The sequence below is a fragment of the Oryctolagus cuniculus genome, chromosome X, assembly GCF_051225735.1.
Source record: "Oryctolagus cuniculus isolate XC-2025 breed Fujian yellow rabbit chromosome X, ASM5122573v1, whole genome shotgun sequence".
NCBI lineage: Eukaryota > Metazoa > Chordata > Mammalia > Lagomorpha > Leporidae > Oryctolagus > Oryctolagus cuniculus.
In genome coordinates this window covers 65,090,139-65,105,433 of record NC_142888.1, presented here as the reverse complement: position 1 = coordinate 65,105,433, position 15,295 = coordinate 65,090,139, and the positions used below count along the sequence as shown (strand labels likewise).

Here is a 15,295-nt window from a genome sequence, read left to right as displayed (position 1 = left end):
TTGTTCACTGTTCTATCCCCAGTTCTTAGGGAAATTTCTAACACATAGTGGAGAATTTACAAAATACTCATGGAATATATGATTAAATTTCTCTGTGCTACTGTCCTCACATTTTAAGGGACTGAATTGGATAAAGTATGTAACTTGCTTAGCATGCAGTATATACTCAATAAATATTAATTTTTCTTTTTCCCATTAGCTAAAGAATGATTCGTCCAAAGTTATATAAGAACTGTTGACAAACTGGATTGGAATCCAAATGATATCATAGTTAAAATCTCTCTGTATAGATCCTAGATAAGCATATAGCAGATCTCACATTATAGGAAGAATGTGCTATCTAGAACTAACTCTTTGAAAGTCAGGGATATCAACTGTAATACGCATTCAAGTATGCATATTGCCCAGTTTTTGTGCAAGAAAGGAAATGAGAGAGATGGAGAAAAGAAAAGTGTAAAATGATTGCCAAAATGAGAGAGATACATTCTCCTCTCCCTTTATTCCTCATCTTTTCTCTCACACAATTTTCAGATTTGTTGCTTAAACATTTGATTCTGCTAAAGATGAAGCAGACAGTTGCTCTAGCTGTAATCATATTCTTTCAGTATTTACATGGATATATGAAAACTCAACCAAATGTCCAACGCAATCACCATCGCCCTAAACTCAGAACCTGTGTGTACGTGGATTCGCATAGACACATGTGAACACTTAGCAAACTTGCTAAGGAGACACGAGAACATGATTTTAAAATAAATAAATGAGGAGCCAGCACCGTGGCTCACTTGGTTAATCCTCCGCCTGCGGCGCCGGCATCCCATATGGGCACCGGGTTCTAGTCCTGGTTGCTCCTCTTCCAGTCTAGCTCTCTGCTGTGGCCTGGGAGGGCAGTGCAGGATGGCCCAAGTGCTTGGGCCCCTAGCACCTGCATGGGAGACCAGGAAGAAGTACCTGGCTTCTGGCTTCGGACTGGCACAGCGCCGGCCGTAGCGGCCGTTTGGGGAGTGAACCAACGGAAGGAAGACCTTGCTCTCTGTCTCTTTCTCACTGTCTATAACTCTATGTGTCAAATAATCAATCAATAAATAAATAAATAGGAAGAAGGTGCTAGATGCTAATAGAAGTCTAGTACATCTTTCTCAACCACCTACATTAGTAGCAAGAATGGCATCCTAATTTAACCCTTTGCTCTCCGCAGCTGATGCAAGTAATTTTATTATGGGGGAGGGAATATCATTTCCTAAAACAGAAAGTAAATAAAGAACAAAATGAAGAATTTCTTTTCCTATCTGGATCACATTTTTACAATTGTATAGCTGATGCTCTGGTAAGGTAATGAACCCTCCTGTTGTAGCTAAAGAAGTAATATGCATATATATGAATGTCTACATCAAGGAAGGATTATCATTGTGGGAAAAACGTTTCCTTAGTTTTCTCTTCAAAGTGAGATGAGAATAATATCCTGATTTGTGAAATATAAGGTTATATAACTAAGTAAGAAATATAATACTGCAATTTTCTAAGCAGCTCATTGCTGGGTACCAAAGTTCACATAGTCATTAGGCAACAAAACAATGGAGATACTTTTGAACTTTTGACTTTTAATTTTCTTCATCCTAGCTCCTATCTTAAAGGCAAATCTAAATTGACTAAAGACTCCAACCCCTGATATAACAGTTGATAGAGTTTCTATGTGAGGTCTGTGAAAGAACTTTGTCCCTCTTTTCTTTGGTTCAAAGTACATAAGGATCCTCTGTAGCCCAAGGGTGGGGCTATAGAAATAGAAAGCCTTTATAATCAAAGAATTTCCAAGCTGCTTGGCACTGTTGCATATCTGAATTATAACGTATGGGTTCAAGGCTGTCTGGAATTAAAGATGACATTTTTGATACCGATGATTAGTCACTTTAGAACTTCAAGAATGTCCAACAACTGAATTTTAAGGATCTGGTAACTGATTCAGTCTTCTTTAAGATCCTAAGGAATTATATATTGAGAAAAGAGTTTGTGCGACATCTTACCTGTTCAGGATTTTGTACTATATATCTTCTAATAGTGGTCTGTGGGTATGTAGTGACTTTCATTGTTGGAGAATGGAGTTCCTGTGATGAAATGATAAAAGCTGTATATAATTATAGTTATTTAGTAACCTTGGAGCCATAATTAATAATAGGGAACAATTTTAAGAGTGAAATTTTAGAGTCATTTGCATGACTAGCTATGTACAATTTTATGACTTAGTTAATTTCAGTCTTAGACACATAGAGTATGGAAGCTTGTGTTATGTGTTCAGCACTCTGCTTGGTAATTGTATTCTACTAATTTCATGGTATTTCATTACAATTTCTAAAATTCATTAGATAAGAGTTTCAAAATATTCATTTTATATTAAACATCAGCACATCATATTAAGAAAGTGTCCCTTAATATCTATTAATTAATTTTTTGGTTTAGAAAAGACACTCTACATTTAGAGAGGAGACACAAAGAGAAAAATGTGTGTGTGTATGTGTACTTAAATATTTAATATTTCAGTGTGTTGGAAGAGAAGAGATGTAACAAGCATTAAAAGGGAGACAACATTCTAGAACAAAATGTTTGTAAACTTTTGATGGAAAAAAAGTCAATGCTATTAATATAAAGAGAGTTCTTACACATCAATGAGAAAAAAATCTTCATACAAATAGAAAAATGAGTAAATGATGTGAATAATTTATAAAAGAAAAAATGAAAATGGTTAATAACCTTAATAAAAAGAGTTCAATAAAACTACACTATTTTGCTAGATACTAAATAATAATGCTGTTGAGGATACAGTATGAAGACTACTCTCCTATGGAGAGAGAAAAGATTAAATAATCATACATAGGCTGAAATGTATAGCCTATGAATCTTGAATAATGCAAGTTTACATGGAAAAAGCTTACATAGTTAAGTGAGATAACAAGGATGCAATGTATTTGAGTAGAATAAAACACAACAAAATGTTACAAATGTCTCTGGGTGGGAAGGGAATAATTAGTGATTTTTCTTTTTGCTCCTTTATATTCTAATTCCAAATTTTTTGACAATAACTGCATATTTTCAATATCAGAAATAAAATGTATAATAAACCCAATTTTAAAGCCTTTTGTTAAGAAAAACAACTTAATTAAAGCAATTTTCTTACTGGATGTGAGTATAGTAAGTAATTCTCTGATTAAAGGTACTAATTTTTTTAAGGCAATCATACTTTGGTGGTCCCATAGGGCTCCATTTCTTTTTCTTAATTTTTTACTATTTGCTATTTTTTAAAGATTTATTTTATTTGAAAGGCATATTACTGAGAGAAAGGAAGAAACAGAGAGAAAAAGAGGTCTCCCATCTACTGGCTCACTCCACAAGTGGCTGCAAGGGCCTGAGCTGGGCCAACTCAAAGCCAGGAGTTTCTTCCAGGTCTCCGATGTGGGTGCAGGGGCCCAAAGACTTGGGCCATCTTCCACTGCTTTCCCAGGCCATAACAGAGAGCTGGATCAGAATTGGAGCAGCCTGGACTCAAACTGGCGCCTATATGGGATGCCAGCACTGCAGGTAGTGGTTTTACCTGCTATGACACGGCACTGGCCCCAGGGCTCCATTTCTAAGTCAAGCATATTCTTTACTCCACTGTCCTGAGGTTGTCATGTATATGATCCATGCTAGTCTATGAGCTCCTTGAGAACAGTGATTATGTCTAATTGACCTTTGTGTAATATTTAGCACATACTTAGTACTCAGCAAATGTTTCCTGCATACATTTTATTCTAATAGACCCAGCTCTACTTTCCGTTAAATTGGGAAGTGATAAGAAAAGGGTGTTTTTTAAAATATAATCTTATCCTTTTTTTCCCCCACAGTATCACATCTTTCTTATTGTACTCATGGTCTAAAACCAGAATTTTTGTTCACATGTACCCTCATTGTCAAAGTCCATAGGCTGGCACCTCATCTGAGTGGAACTGCTACCTTAAAATAGTATATTTCTTCCTCATATTCTCTAAATCTCACTTTTTGTATTCTCCTCTTACGTGGTAATACATTTCTTACTATGTTTTGTTTTCTTATAATTTACTTTGTGATATATGACAACTTGCTAATTAAACACATTTTTCTTAATACGGTATTATTATTATAGATAACATTTTGGACACATAGTGCCTAGTTTCAAGAATAATCTTGGCCGGCGCCATGGCTCACTAGGCTAATCCTCTGCCTGCGGTGCCAGCACCCCAGGTTCTAGTCCCAGTTGGGGTGCCAGTTCTGTCCTGGTTGCTCCTCTTCCAGTCCAGCTCTCTGCTGTGGCCCGGGAAGGCAGTGGAGGATGGCCCAAGTGCTTGGGCCCTGTACCTGCATGGGAGACCAGGAGAAGCACCTGGCTCCTGGCTTCGGATCGGTGCAGCCCGCTGGCTGTAGCGGCCATTTGGGCCATTTGGGGGTGAACCAATGGAAGGAAGACCTTTCTCTCTGTCACTCTCTTTCTCACTCTCTAACTCTGCCTGTCAAAAAAAAAATAATCTTTCATGGGGCAGGCATTTGGCACAGTGGTTTAGACATCACTTGCGACTCTCATATCCCCTTTCAGAGTACCTGGGTTCAAGTCTAGGCTCTATGCCCCATTTCAGCATCCTGCTAATGTGCACCATTGGAGGTAGAAAGTGACAGCTCTGGTACTTGTGTCCCTTCCACTCATATGGGAGACCCAGATTGAATTCCTGACTCCAGACTTCAGCTTGGCCCAGTCCTGGCTCTTGTGGGCATTTGGGAGTCAACCAGCAGATGAAAGATCTTTCTCTATTCCTTTTTTTTCTTAAATAAGATTTATTTATTTACTTGAAAGCCAGATTTGAGAGAGAGAGAGAGAGAGAGAGAGAATAAATCTTCCATCCACTGTGGATGCAAGTGGCTGCAACTGTCAGAGCTGAGTCAGGCTGAAGCCAGGAGCCAGGAGCTTCACCTGGGTCTCCCACATGGATGCAGGGCCTCTAACACTTGGGCCATCCTCCACTGCTTTTTCCAGGACATTAACAGGGAGTTGGATTGGAAGTGAAGCAGTCAGGACATCGACTGGTGCCCATATGGGATGCTGGTCACAGCCGTTGCCATTACTAGCTAGGCCACAGGCTCCCCTCTTTCTCTATTTCTCTCTCTGATTCTCTCTCTCTCTCCCTTTCAAATAAGATGGAAATAAATAACAAATATAAGTCTTTAAAAAGAATAATTACAAAAGTGGAATTGTTAGTATATAAAGGATAAGCAGACTTTTGCAGATCTCAAATCATACATCAATGAAAATGACTAGTTCTGACTATAACCATATAAGTCATTCTTTCTGAGTGCAGATTTAAAGTCTATCACTCAGAAAGTCAAGTCAATCAATCCAAGATTTAGGCACTTTATTTGTGCTCAAATTAAGCACTCTTAAAATATCCATACTCACTTGGAGATTCTTGGCTAAAATTAAACTGCTCTCAAAAGCAATTAGATTGAGTAGGTAATGAAACTAAAATATTTGATTCATAGCACTTGCTTCATATTCTTTTAATGGACTGAGCTGATTATCAAATGTGGGAACCTCCTTTATTTTTGTTGTGTCCTAACATTTTATGAATGCGTCAAGTCTTATGAGAGCCTAAAGATTGCTTACACATATGAGCATGACTTATAAAAATGAGAAATGGATATCATCTAATTCATAACTACTTTTACCTGTTCAGTATTTTGGGTTATATGTAGTGTGCTTGGGGCACAAGTAGAAATTTTCAAAGTTGGAGAATGGAGTTCCTGTTGAGAGAAACAGAGGAAGATTCACAAATTGTTATTGAGCAGCGTCATTTGTAAGTCTTAGGTTCTTAAGGTATTACTTCTTTCAATTTTGTATAATTTTATTTGTTAGAAACAAGATTGTACAATGCTTTCGTAGAGGGGAGAGTGATCCAACATGGGAAGTGAGATACTCAGCAGACTCATAGAATGGCAGATGTCCTAAATAGCACTCTGGCCTCAGAATCAGCCCTAAAGGCATTCGGATCTGGCTGAAAAGCCCATGAGAGTATTTCAGGCATGGAAAGCCAAGACACTCTGGCAAAAGATCTCTGCGAGTGAGATCCCAGTGGAAAGAACAGGTCTTCAAAGAAGGAGGTACCTTTCTCTGAAGGGAGGAGAGAACCTCCACTTTGACTATGACCTTGTCTAAACAAGATAAGAATCGGAGAACTCAGAGGGCTTCCATAGCCTTGGAAACTCATGACTGGAGCATAGGGAGACTACTGATGCCATAGACAGGAGTGTCAATTGGTAAAGTCAACAACAGGAGTCACTGTGCACTTACTCCTCATGTAGGATCTCTGTCCTTAATGTGCTGTGTATTGAGATTTAATGCTATAACGAGTACTCAAACAATATATTTCACTTTGTGTTTCTATGGGGGTGCAAACTGTTGAAATCTTTACTTAATGCATACTAAACTGATCCTCTGTAAAAAAAAAAAAGAAATGATCAACTCCCAACTTGACTCTCACTGGGATTAAACATGACAATAGGTCTGATCTGATTTCATCATCATTTAAAAAAAATAGTCTATTATTTTTCACTTTATGTTTCTGTGTGAGAGCAAACTGTTGAAATCCTTACTTAATGTATACTAAGCTGATCTTCTGTATATTAAGATAATCAAAAATGAATCTTGATGTGAATGGAGGGGAGAGGGAGTGGGAAAGGAGAGGGTAGTGGGTGGGAGGGACGGTATGTGGGGGAAGCCATTGTAATCCATAAATCGTACTTTGGAAATTTATATTCATTAAATAAAAGTTAAAAATAAAATAATAAAAAAAGAAACAAGATTGTACAATGCTTTCGTAGATGAAGTACATCTTTCCAAAGAGTATATTACTGAATTACCTTGTCAGTGTCGCAAATAACCTAATGACAAATGAGTTCCAGAGTGCTTTCATATCAACATGTTATCTTTGTGCTATTACTTTGTATTCTTTTTTTGAGAAATCTGCTTAAATACCCACCAAAGCTATTTTATGTATGCAATTAATAAGTTGAAAATTTTCATCAAACAAAAGCATCAAATTTTAAAATTCTCAAACCAATATAGGAAAATACTTTTGAAAAATTGATTACTTCCCTTAGATTACATCAAACTGACTCTTAATTTTGCTTTGTCATATCTGCTTCTGGTTTAATTTCAAAGAGCAGGCCATGCTGTAGAAACATTGATCTATTAAAGTGAAGGGATATAATTTTTAATAATAGTTCAATAAAATGATCATTCCATTTATTCTACTGGCATTGTTTATATTTTTCCCAAATCAGCAAGGCTGCATAGCTTTATTGGTGTGCAGAGTTGATGGCATTACTCAATCCTTTCAGACCTTACTATAATTTACAGTCAATGGAAAAAATCCAGGATACTTTCCCACAAAGATAAAAATATTTTTACTTGAGAGCATGGAGACTGTTAAAAAGCAGAATCACAGATTTATAAGGGAAGCACTGCCTTATATAGGAATATAGCTATAATGTAAATGTAATATGTGTCCTTAAAACAAGACTATGAATTTACTCAAACTGCCAAATGTCTTACGTGCTTTGGTTTATTATTGTTGTTTAACTTGTAACGTTTTCATCTTCCTCCACCCCTTATATCAGCTGCAATGCTACAAGCTCAGTGTTTCCAGGCAGCCTTTGAAAATTCCTGGATTTTCTGTTGGCAGCTGAGAACAGCTCAAATGTAGGGAAATTAAAGCTTGTAGACCAAACAAGTACATGTTTTTCAGTTTAAGAAAGTGGTTACCTACTTGACAGGGCACAACTAGATTTGGCACGCAGACCCAAGACGAGTAGGTTAGATAGACAAGAAAAGAGAGAAGTGATTTTTAGTTGTGCAAAAAATACATGAATACATTCTTTTTTAAAAAGATTTTATTTATTTATTTGAGAAGTAGAGTTACAGATGGTGAAAGGGAGAGACAGAGAGAAAGGTCTTTCTTCCATTGGTTCACCCCCAATGGCCACCGTGGCCCTAGGAGCCAGGAGCCAGGTGCCTCTTCCTGGTCTCCCATGGGGGTACAGGGGCCCAGGCACTTGGGCCATCCTCTACTGCTATCTCAGGCCACAGCAGAGAGCTGGACTGGAAGAGGAGCAACCAGGACTAGAACCGGTGCCCATATGGGATGCTGGTGCTGCAGGTGGAGGATTAACCAAGTGAGCCGCAGCACTGGCCCCACATGAATACATTCTTAATATAAACACCTATATACAAATAAATTAAGATCTTCCCCTAACCATTTTCCCTCCACTCACATGACTTGCATACCAGTAATCATTGCTGTGAGTTATGTCTTCACATAAATTTCTATGTATAAATAGTAATACTTATTGGTCTATAACAAGCCAAAAAATACATCTTATATTATAAACTAGATATGTCAATTCATTATTTTAAATTAATAATATTACATAATGTTTGCTTGATAGCTTATTTACGTATTTACCAAGTGATTATTGGTCAAATTTTTTCCAGGTTTTCACTACGCTTCAAGAAATATCCTTGTGCAATGTGAATGTTTGTCTAAAATCTCACAAAGATGTGGGATTTATTGGGAATGGAGGATGTACATGATTCATTTTATGGATCTTGCCCAGTTGACTTTCCAAATGGTTATGCTAATTACACATCCAACAGCAATGTTTGAAATTGAGCATGACTGGAGATTGCTTTTCTACAAATGTTTGGCCAGTTTAAGCTGGATTTAATGCTAATATCATTCTGAGAAGACAGTTTGTGCACACTGCTGGCACCTGGTGAATGTTCTATAAATGGTAGTTCTCACCTTCTCTCTTTACCAATTAAAATACAATTGCATTAGTAAATGAAACATAATAAACCTTTCTAGCCAACTGGACTAAATTTTAAATATAAAACAGTAAACTAAGAAGTCTAATAAACATTCAGAAAATAATCCACATAGGCACACACACACAGACATGCACACATCACCCATGAAGACATTTCTTTCTACTAGCCTAGGCAGGGTTACTTTATTCAGATGCTGAGATAGTAGATATTTAAAGGGAAGAAATGATGTGTTTCAGTAAACACTAGTCTGGTGGTAAAATGAAGGAATTCTTTAAGATTCTTATATTTGAAAAGCTGGTACACTAATTTTATAGAGCTAAAAATTATAATTTATAACTCTAGAACTCATAGATAACAATATACTTGGGTATTTTTAGCTCTATATGAGCTAAAAAAGTTGATCATCTAGGCAAATGTGACTTTTCTCTTATTACCCTCATGTGAGCATTAGAGGGCAAATAGAGTAGCTTCAAAAATAAAACATTATGATGGTACTTTAATATAAGTCAAATATATTAAGATATACAGTATTGACTAGCATGAATTCAAATTGCAGTAGTGTGGCTTTAGGCTGATCATAAGGGTTCATTTCTGAGAGTAAACTGTTAATTACAGAAAGATTTGCTAAAGAAAATCCTATTTCCCTGGGAGTCTACAAATTATAAGACAGTCTGAGTAAACACCCAAAATGAACAATATCATGATAATGGGAGGTACTTTTGGTTGCATGTATCTCTAGGCAGGATTGCAGCAAATCAGCCCACGTGGTCTTTATAGCATGGTTAAAAATGTTTCTGAATGGAAGAGAATATTTTAAAGGCACATATCAGTGTGTAATTTTCAGTATCACTCATTTTTGTGTAGCTTACCTAAATCTTTTATATTGAAATTATCAAATTCAATGAGAAGTTACATTTCTATTTGTTTTTATGCCCTCTGTGTCACAGCTCCACATTCCTGAGAACCAAATAATCAAGACAGGCATTAGGCAGTGGTAGCTATCATGATGCAGCACAGAGTCCCAAATATAGGGCCAGGATACCTGTTTTTATTCCCAAAAATCCTTTTATTTAAGGTATTCAAACTTCATGCCTTTCATAAATGCAACTTTAGGAACATAGTGATTCTTCCCACCCTACCCACCCTCCCACCTGCACTCCTACCCTTCTTTCTCCTCCCTCTCCTATTTCAATTCTTATTTTTACTAAGATCTATTTTCAATTAACTTTATACACATAAGATTAACTCTGTACTAAATAAAGAGTTCAACAAATAGCATAAAAAACTATTCTTCAACACTTGAGACAAGGACTGTTCAAATTTATTGCATTTCAAAATGTCAATTTCACTTACATAGATTAACTTTTAGGTGTTCTATTAGATATCACCGATCAGGGAGAACATATGATATTTGTCCTTTTGGTACTGGCTTATTTCACTAAGTATGATGTTTTCCAGTTTCATTTATTTTGTTGCAAACAACAGGATTTCATTTTTCCCCACTGTATAGTATTCCATGGTGTACATGTCCTATAATTTCTTTATCCAGTTTTCAGTTGAGGACATTTGAGTTGATTTCATATCTTTGCTATTGTGAATTGAGCTGCAATAAACATGAGGGTACAGGTAACTTTCATATGCTGATTTCATTTCCTTTGGTAAATTCCCAGGAATGGGATGGCTGGGTCTTATGGTAGGTCTTGATTCAGATTTCAGAGATATCTATTATACTATCTTCCACAGTGGCTTTACCAGTTTACATTCCCACCAGAGTGGATTAGGGTACCTTTTCCCCCACATTTTCACCAGCATTTGTTGTTTGTTGATTTGTATTAAAGCGATTCTAATGGAGGTGAGGTGAAACCTCATTGTGGTTTTGATTTGCATTCCCCTGATGGCTAGTGAACCTGAGCATTTTTTCATGTGTCTGTTGGCCATTTGGATTTCCTCTTTTTAAAAATGCCTGTTTAAGTCCTTTGCCCATTTATTAACTGGGTTGTTTACTGTTGACTTTCTTGATCTCTTTATATAATCTGTTTATTGATCCTTTATCAGTTGTATAGTTTGCAAATAATTTCTCCCATTCTTTTGGTTGCCTCTTCACTTCACCGAGTGTTTCTTTTGCAGTACATAAGCTTCTCAATTTGATATAATCCCATTTGTCAATTTTGGCTTTGATAGCTCATGCCTCTGGTGTCTTTTCCAATAACTCCTTGCCTATGCTAATGTCTTGCAGGGTTTTTTCCAATGTTCTCTAACGATTTGATGGTATTGGGTTATAGATTTAGGTCTTTGATCCATTTTGAGTCCATTTTGAATGGATTTTTGTGTAAGGTGTAAGGTAAGGGTCATGTCTTCATATTTGTCCATGTGGAGATTCAGTTTTCCCAGCACCATTTGTTAAATAGTCTGTCCTTGCTCTAGGGATTAATTTTATCTCCTTTATCAAAGGTAGGTTGGTTATATAGATGCATGGGTTGATTTCTGGAATTTCTATTCTGTTCAATTTGTATATCCATCTGTTTTGTACCATTACCAGGATGTTTTGATTCTAACTTCCTTGTAATATGTCTTGAAATCTGGTAATGTGATGCCCCCAGCTTTGTTTTTGATGTATAAGATTGCTTTAGCTATTTGGGGTCTCCTTTGTTTCCATATGAATTTCAGCATAATTTTTCTATATCTGAGGAGAATGTCCTTGGTATTTTGATTGTTAATAATATTCAATCTGTAAATTGCTTTTGGTAGCATGGACATTTTTGATGATATCAATTCTTTCAATTCATGAATATGGAAGATTTTTTCCATTTTTTGTGTCTTCTATTTCGTTCTTTAATGTTTTATAATTCTCATCATAGAGATCTTTGACATACTTCGTTAAATTTATTCTAAGGTGTTTGATTGTTTTGTAGCTATTATGAATAGGATTGATCTTAGAAATTCTTTCACAACCATGGGATTGTCTGTGTATACAAAGTTTGTTGATTCTTATGTGTTGATTTTATATCCTGCCACTTTACCAAACTCTTTTATGAATTCCAGAAGTCTCTTCTTGGAGCCTTTTGGATCCCCTATATATTGAATCATGTCTTCTGCCAATAGGGATAGTTTGACTTCTTCCTTCCCAATTTGTATCACTTTGATTCCTTTTCCTTCCCTAATGGCCCTGGTTAAAACTTCCAGTAAATACTAAAACTTTGAATAGCAACGGTGGGAGTGGGCATTCTTGTTTGGTTCTGGATCTTAATGGGAATGCTTCCAATTTTCCCCCATTCAATAGGACGCTAGCCATGGGTTTGTCATAAATTACCTTGATTGTGTTGAGGAACGTTCCTTCTATACCAAATTTGCTTAAAGTTTTCATCATGAAAGGATGTTCAATTTTATCAAATGCTTTCTCTGCATCTATTGTGATTATATATGATTTTTGTTCTTCTTTTTGCTAATGTGATGTGTAACATTGATTGATTTCTGAACGGTGAACCATCCCTGCACACCAGGAATAAATCCTACTCGGTCTGGGTGAATGATCTTTCTGATGCGTTGTTGGATTTGATTGGTTGATACTTTGCTGATGACTTTTGTGTCTATGTTCATCATCTAGTTCTTTTTCACTGTTGTACCTTTTTCAGGTTTATGAATGAAGGTGATGTTGGCTTCATAGAAAGAGTTAGGGAGGACTTCTTCACTTTCAATTGTCTTGAATATTTTGAGAAGAATTAGAGTTAGTTCTTCTATAAATGTCAGTGGAATTCAGTGAAGTCATCAGGTCCTGGCTTTTCTTTTTTGGGAGGGTTGGGTGTTTAATTTACATGCACTACTAGCCAGCTATGGCTACCCACACCATCTCCTTGAGCTTCAGTTTTCTCATGTGAGAAATGGTATGTGGGTGTTGGAGAGTATTGTTGGAAGATTTTCAAACTTCTTTCTGTTTATGATGTACTGTGAATACAGGAGATCATTCCCAACATATTTTTCCATACTTAAAAGACAGCTTCAAATCCTTTAAAGTTGTCAGTCTTATTTTCATGTGATGATGATGATGATAACTAACACCTATTTAGAGTTTCCTATGCCAAATATATATTACACATATCATCTCATTTAACACCCAAAAGAATCCCACAAGGGAGTTATTATTACACCCCACTTGTACACATAAGCGATGTTATACAAAGATGAGTGAAGTAAGTAGATGAAAACCACACAGATAATACTAAGATGTTGTAATTTCAACTTGGTAGCATGACTCTAGAACTAATGCTCTTTCTTACTCATTGCATTGTGTCACATCGTATTGCCTCATTGTATGTTCTGTTTTTCAAGTTGTGGAATGAAATCATATGATTAATTTTGATTATTCCTTAAAATAGGAAGTTACTTTGCTTTTTTATTATTTACTATCAAAAGCAACTTATGGATGTCTGAAAATGGGAGACTCACTTGAAATTGCCTTGTGAGAAAATAGTGCTGATTAAATAATTTAAGCTATAAATTCGACAGACGTTTGTAGAGTACATGATATATTTACAAAGCATAGTCAGAAGCTGCTAACCTCAATAAGACACTGAATTTTTATTTATACTTATATCATCCAAGCCCTTCACTTTTGCAGGAAGAATATCCTTTATCTGATAAAATATTCATCACATTATTGAGTCATTTATTCCTGTGGCTCAGACCTGCTAAATACATAAACATTACCTTGTTGGCAACTTCTCCTAGGTATAGTTCTGGTGAAAAAGAATTCTGTTTATGATTATGTGGGCTCAGGCCTGGTGTAAAATTCAGGCCTATTTTTCCAATGCTGCCTCAAGACACAATTTTCAGGTTTGAGAAACTTGAAACAGCTCTCTTCCTCCTTCTTTTTCACTTTTTATGAAGTACATATGGCATTAGCAATTTTTAAGATCAGAGTGGATTAAAATCAGTCTGCTTTTTGAGATAATTTCACTACATCACTTGAGATAATTGTCCATATTTTACTTAGTACACGCTAAATCAGAGTTGAGAAACTGGTTTCCTAGGGAATTCACTATTCACAAAATGTATCTTCCAACTTCTTGCTAAAATAAGTATGTGCTTCATAGTTAAGTCAGAAGAAGTACAAATGGCCCAAATTTCTGTTATTAACCTCAGTGATAATGGTTTTGAGTACCTCAGTGTATTTGTGAAAAGAAGGGAAAGCAGTGGCAGATCTTTGGTATACTGGTTAAGATGATGCTTGGAGACCCCTTACATCCCATATCAGAGTGTCTGGGTTGGAGTCCTGGCTTTACTCTCAATTCCAGCTTCCTGATAATGTAATCCTGGGAGGCAGCAAGTGATATTTCAAGTATTTGGGATTCTGCCACCCACATGGGCATCTTGGATTGACTTTCAGGATCCTGGCTTCAGCCTGGCCTAACCTCAGCCCTTGAAGGCATTTGGGGGAGTGACCCAAAAATGAGACATCTGTCTCTGGCTCCTTGTCCCTCTTTGTCTCTCAGCCTTTCAAATAAATATAATAAATAAATTTTTTTAAAAAAGAGGGAAATCAGAAACTGAGGAAGTTTATTCTCTTCCAGGTATAAGTAAAACCTTAAACTTTTATGATTAAAGTTGAATTCCAGGACTGTTTCAAGGCAAGATATTGAATATCAGAATGGAAATGATTTTGGCCTCTAATATATGCTTGATATATTCTATTCTGATTATGAAATCTTACAATGGAAAAATACAGTAAGGGTAATCATCCAATGATTTACTGAAATAAAAAATCAACCTGTTTAAACTGAAAAAAAAAAACTTTAGCTTATAAGATTACTTAAAGGAGGTAGCATATGTAATGAAAATATTGGGAGCTGGTTTCTAAATTCAGTGCATTAACAAGCTGTACTAACTTGCACATGCTATTTTTTTTTAAAAAGATTTATTTATTTATTTGAAAAGCAGGGTGTCAGAGAGAGACAGAGAATTAGAGAGAGACAGGTAGACAGAGATCTTTCTTCTGCTGGTTCACTCGCCAAATGACTGCAATAGCCAGGGCTGGGTCAGGCTGAAGCCAGGAGCCAGGAACTCCATCTGGCTCTCCTATGTGGATGGCAGGGGCCCAAGTATCTCGGCTGTCCTCTGCTGCCTTTCAAGACACATTAGCAGGGAGCTGGAATTGTGAGCAGAACCAAGCTTTAACCTGAGCACTCCAATATGGTATGTAGGTATCCCAAGTAGTGTTATAACTGTTGTGACAGACACCCAACCTAAGCTTTGGTTTCTTTATTTCTATAATAGAAAAATAATACCCAATGCATTTTGTCTTTTTCATACATTGTATAATTTGTACAATTAAAATAATAATGCTTTATAACTTATTTTTGAAATTCTAAGGATTAAAGTAATAAATGCACCTATGAGTATGAGACATTATTTTTA

At 36.2% G+C, this 15,295-nt stretch overlaps 1 protein-coding gene across 3 annotated transcripts in view; it reads right to left on the bottom strand.

Annotated features, from left to right (window-relative positions):
- Nucleotides 1-15,295, bottom strand: part of POF1B (POF1B actin binding protein) — a 110,082-nt gene that overhangs the window by 73,660 nt on the left and 21,127 nt on the right. For all 3 annotated transcript variants that reach the window (XM_089324226.1, XM_002720251.6, XM_008272992.4), the window contains exons 3-4: nucleotides 5,725-5,799; nucleotides 2,022-2,102 (exon numbers count right to left, since the gene is read on the bottom strand). In XM_089324226.1, coding sequence (XP_089180352.1) covers nucleotides 2,022-2,102; nucleotides 5,725-5,799 — 156 coding nt within the window. The remainder of the gene's footprint in view (nucleotides 1-2,021; nucleotides 2,103-5,724; nucleotides 5,800-15,295) is intronic.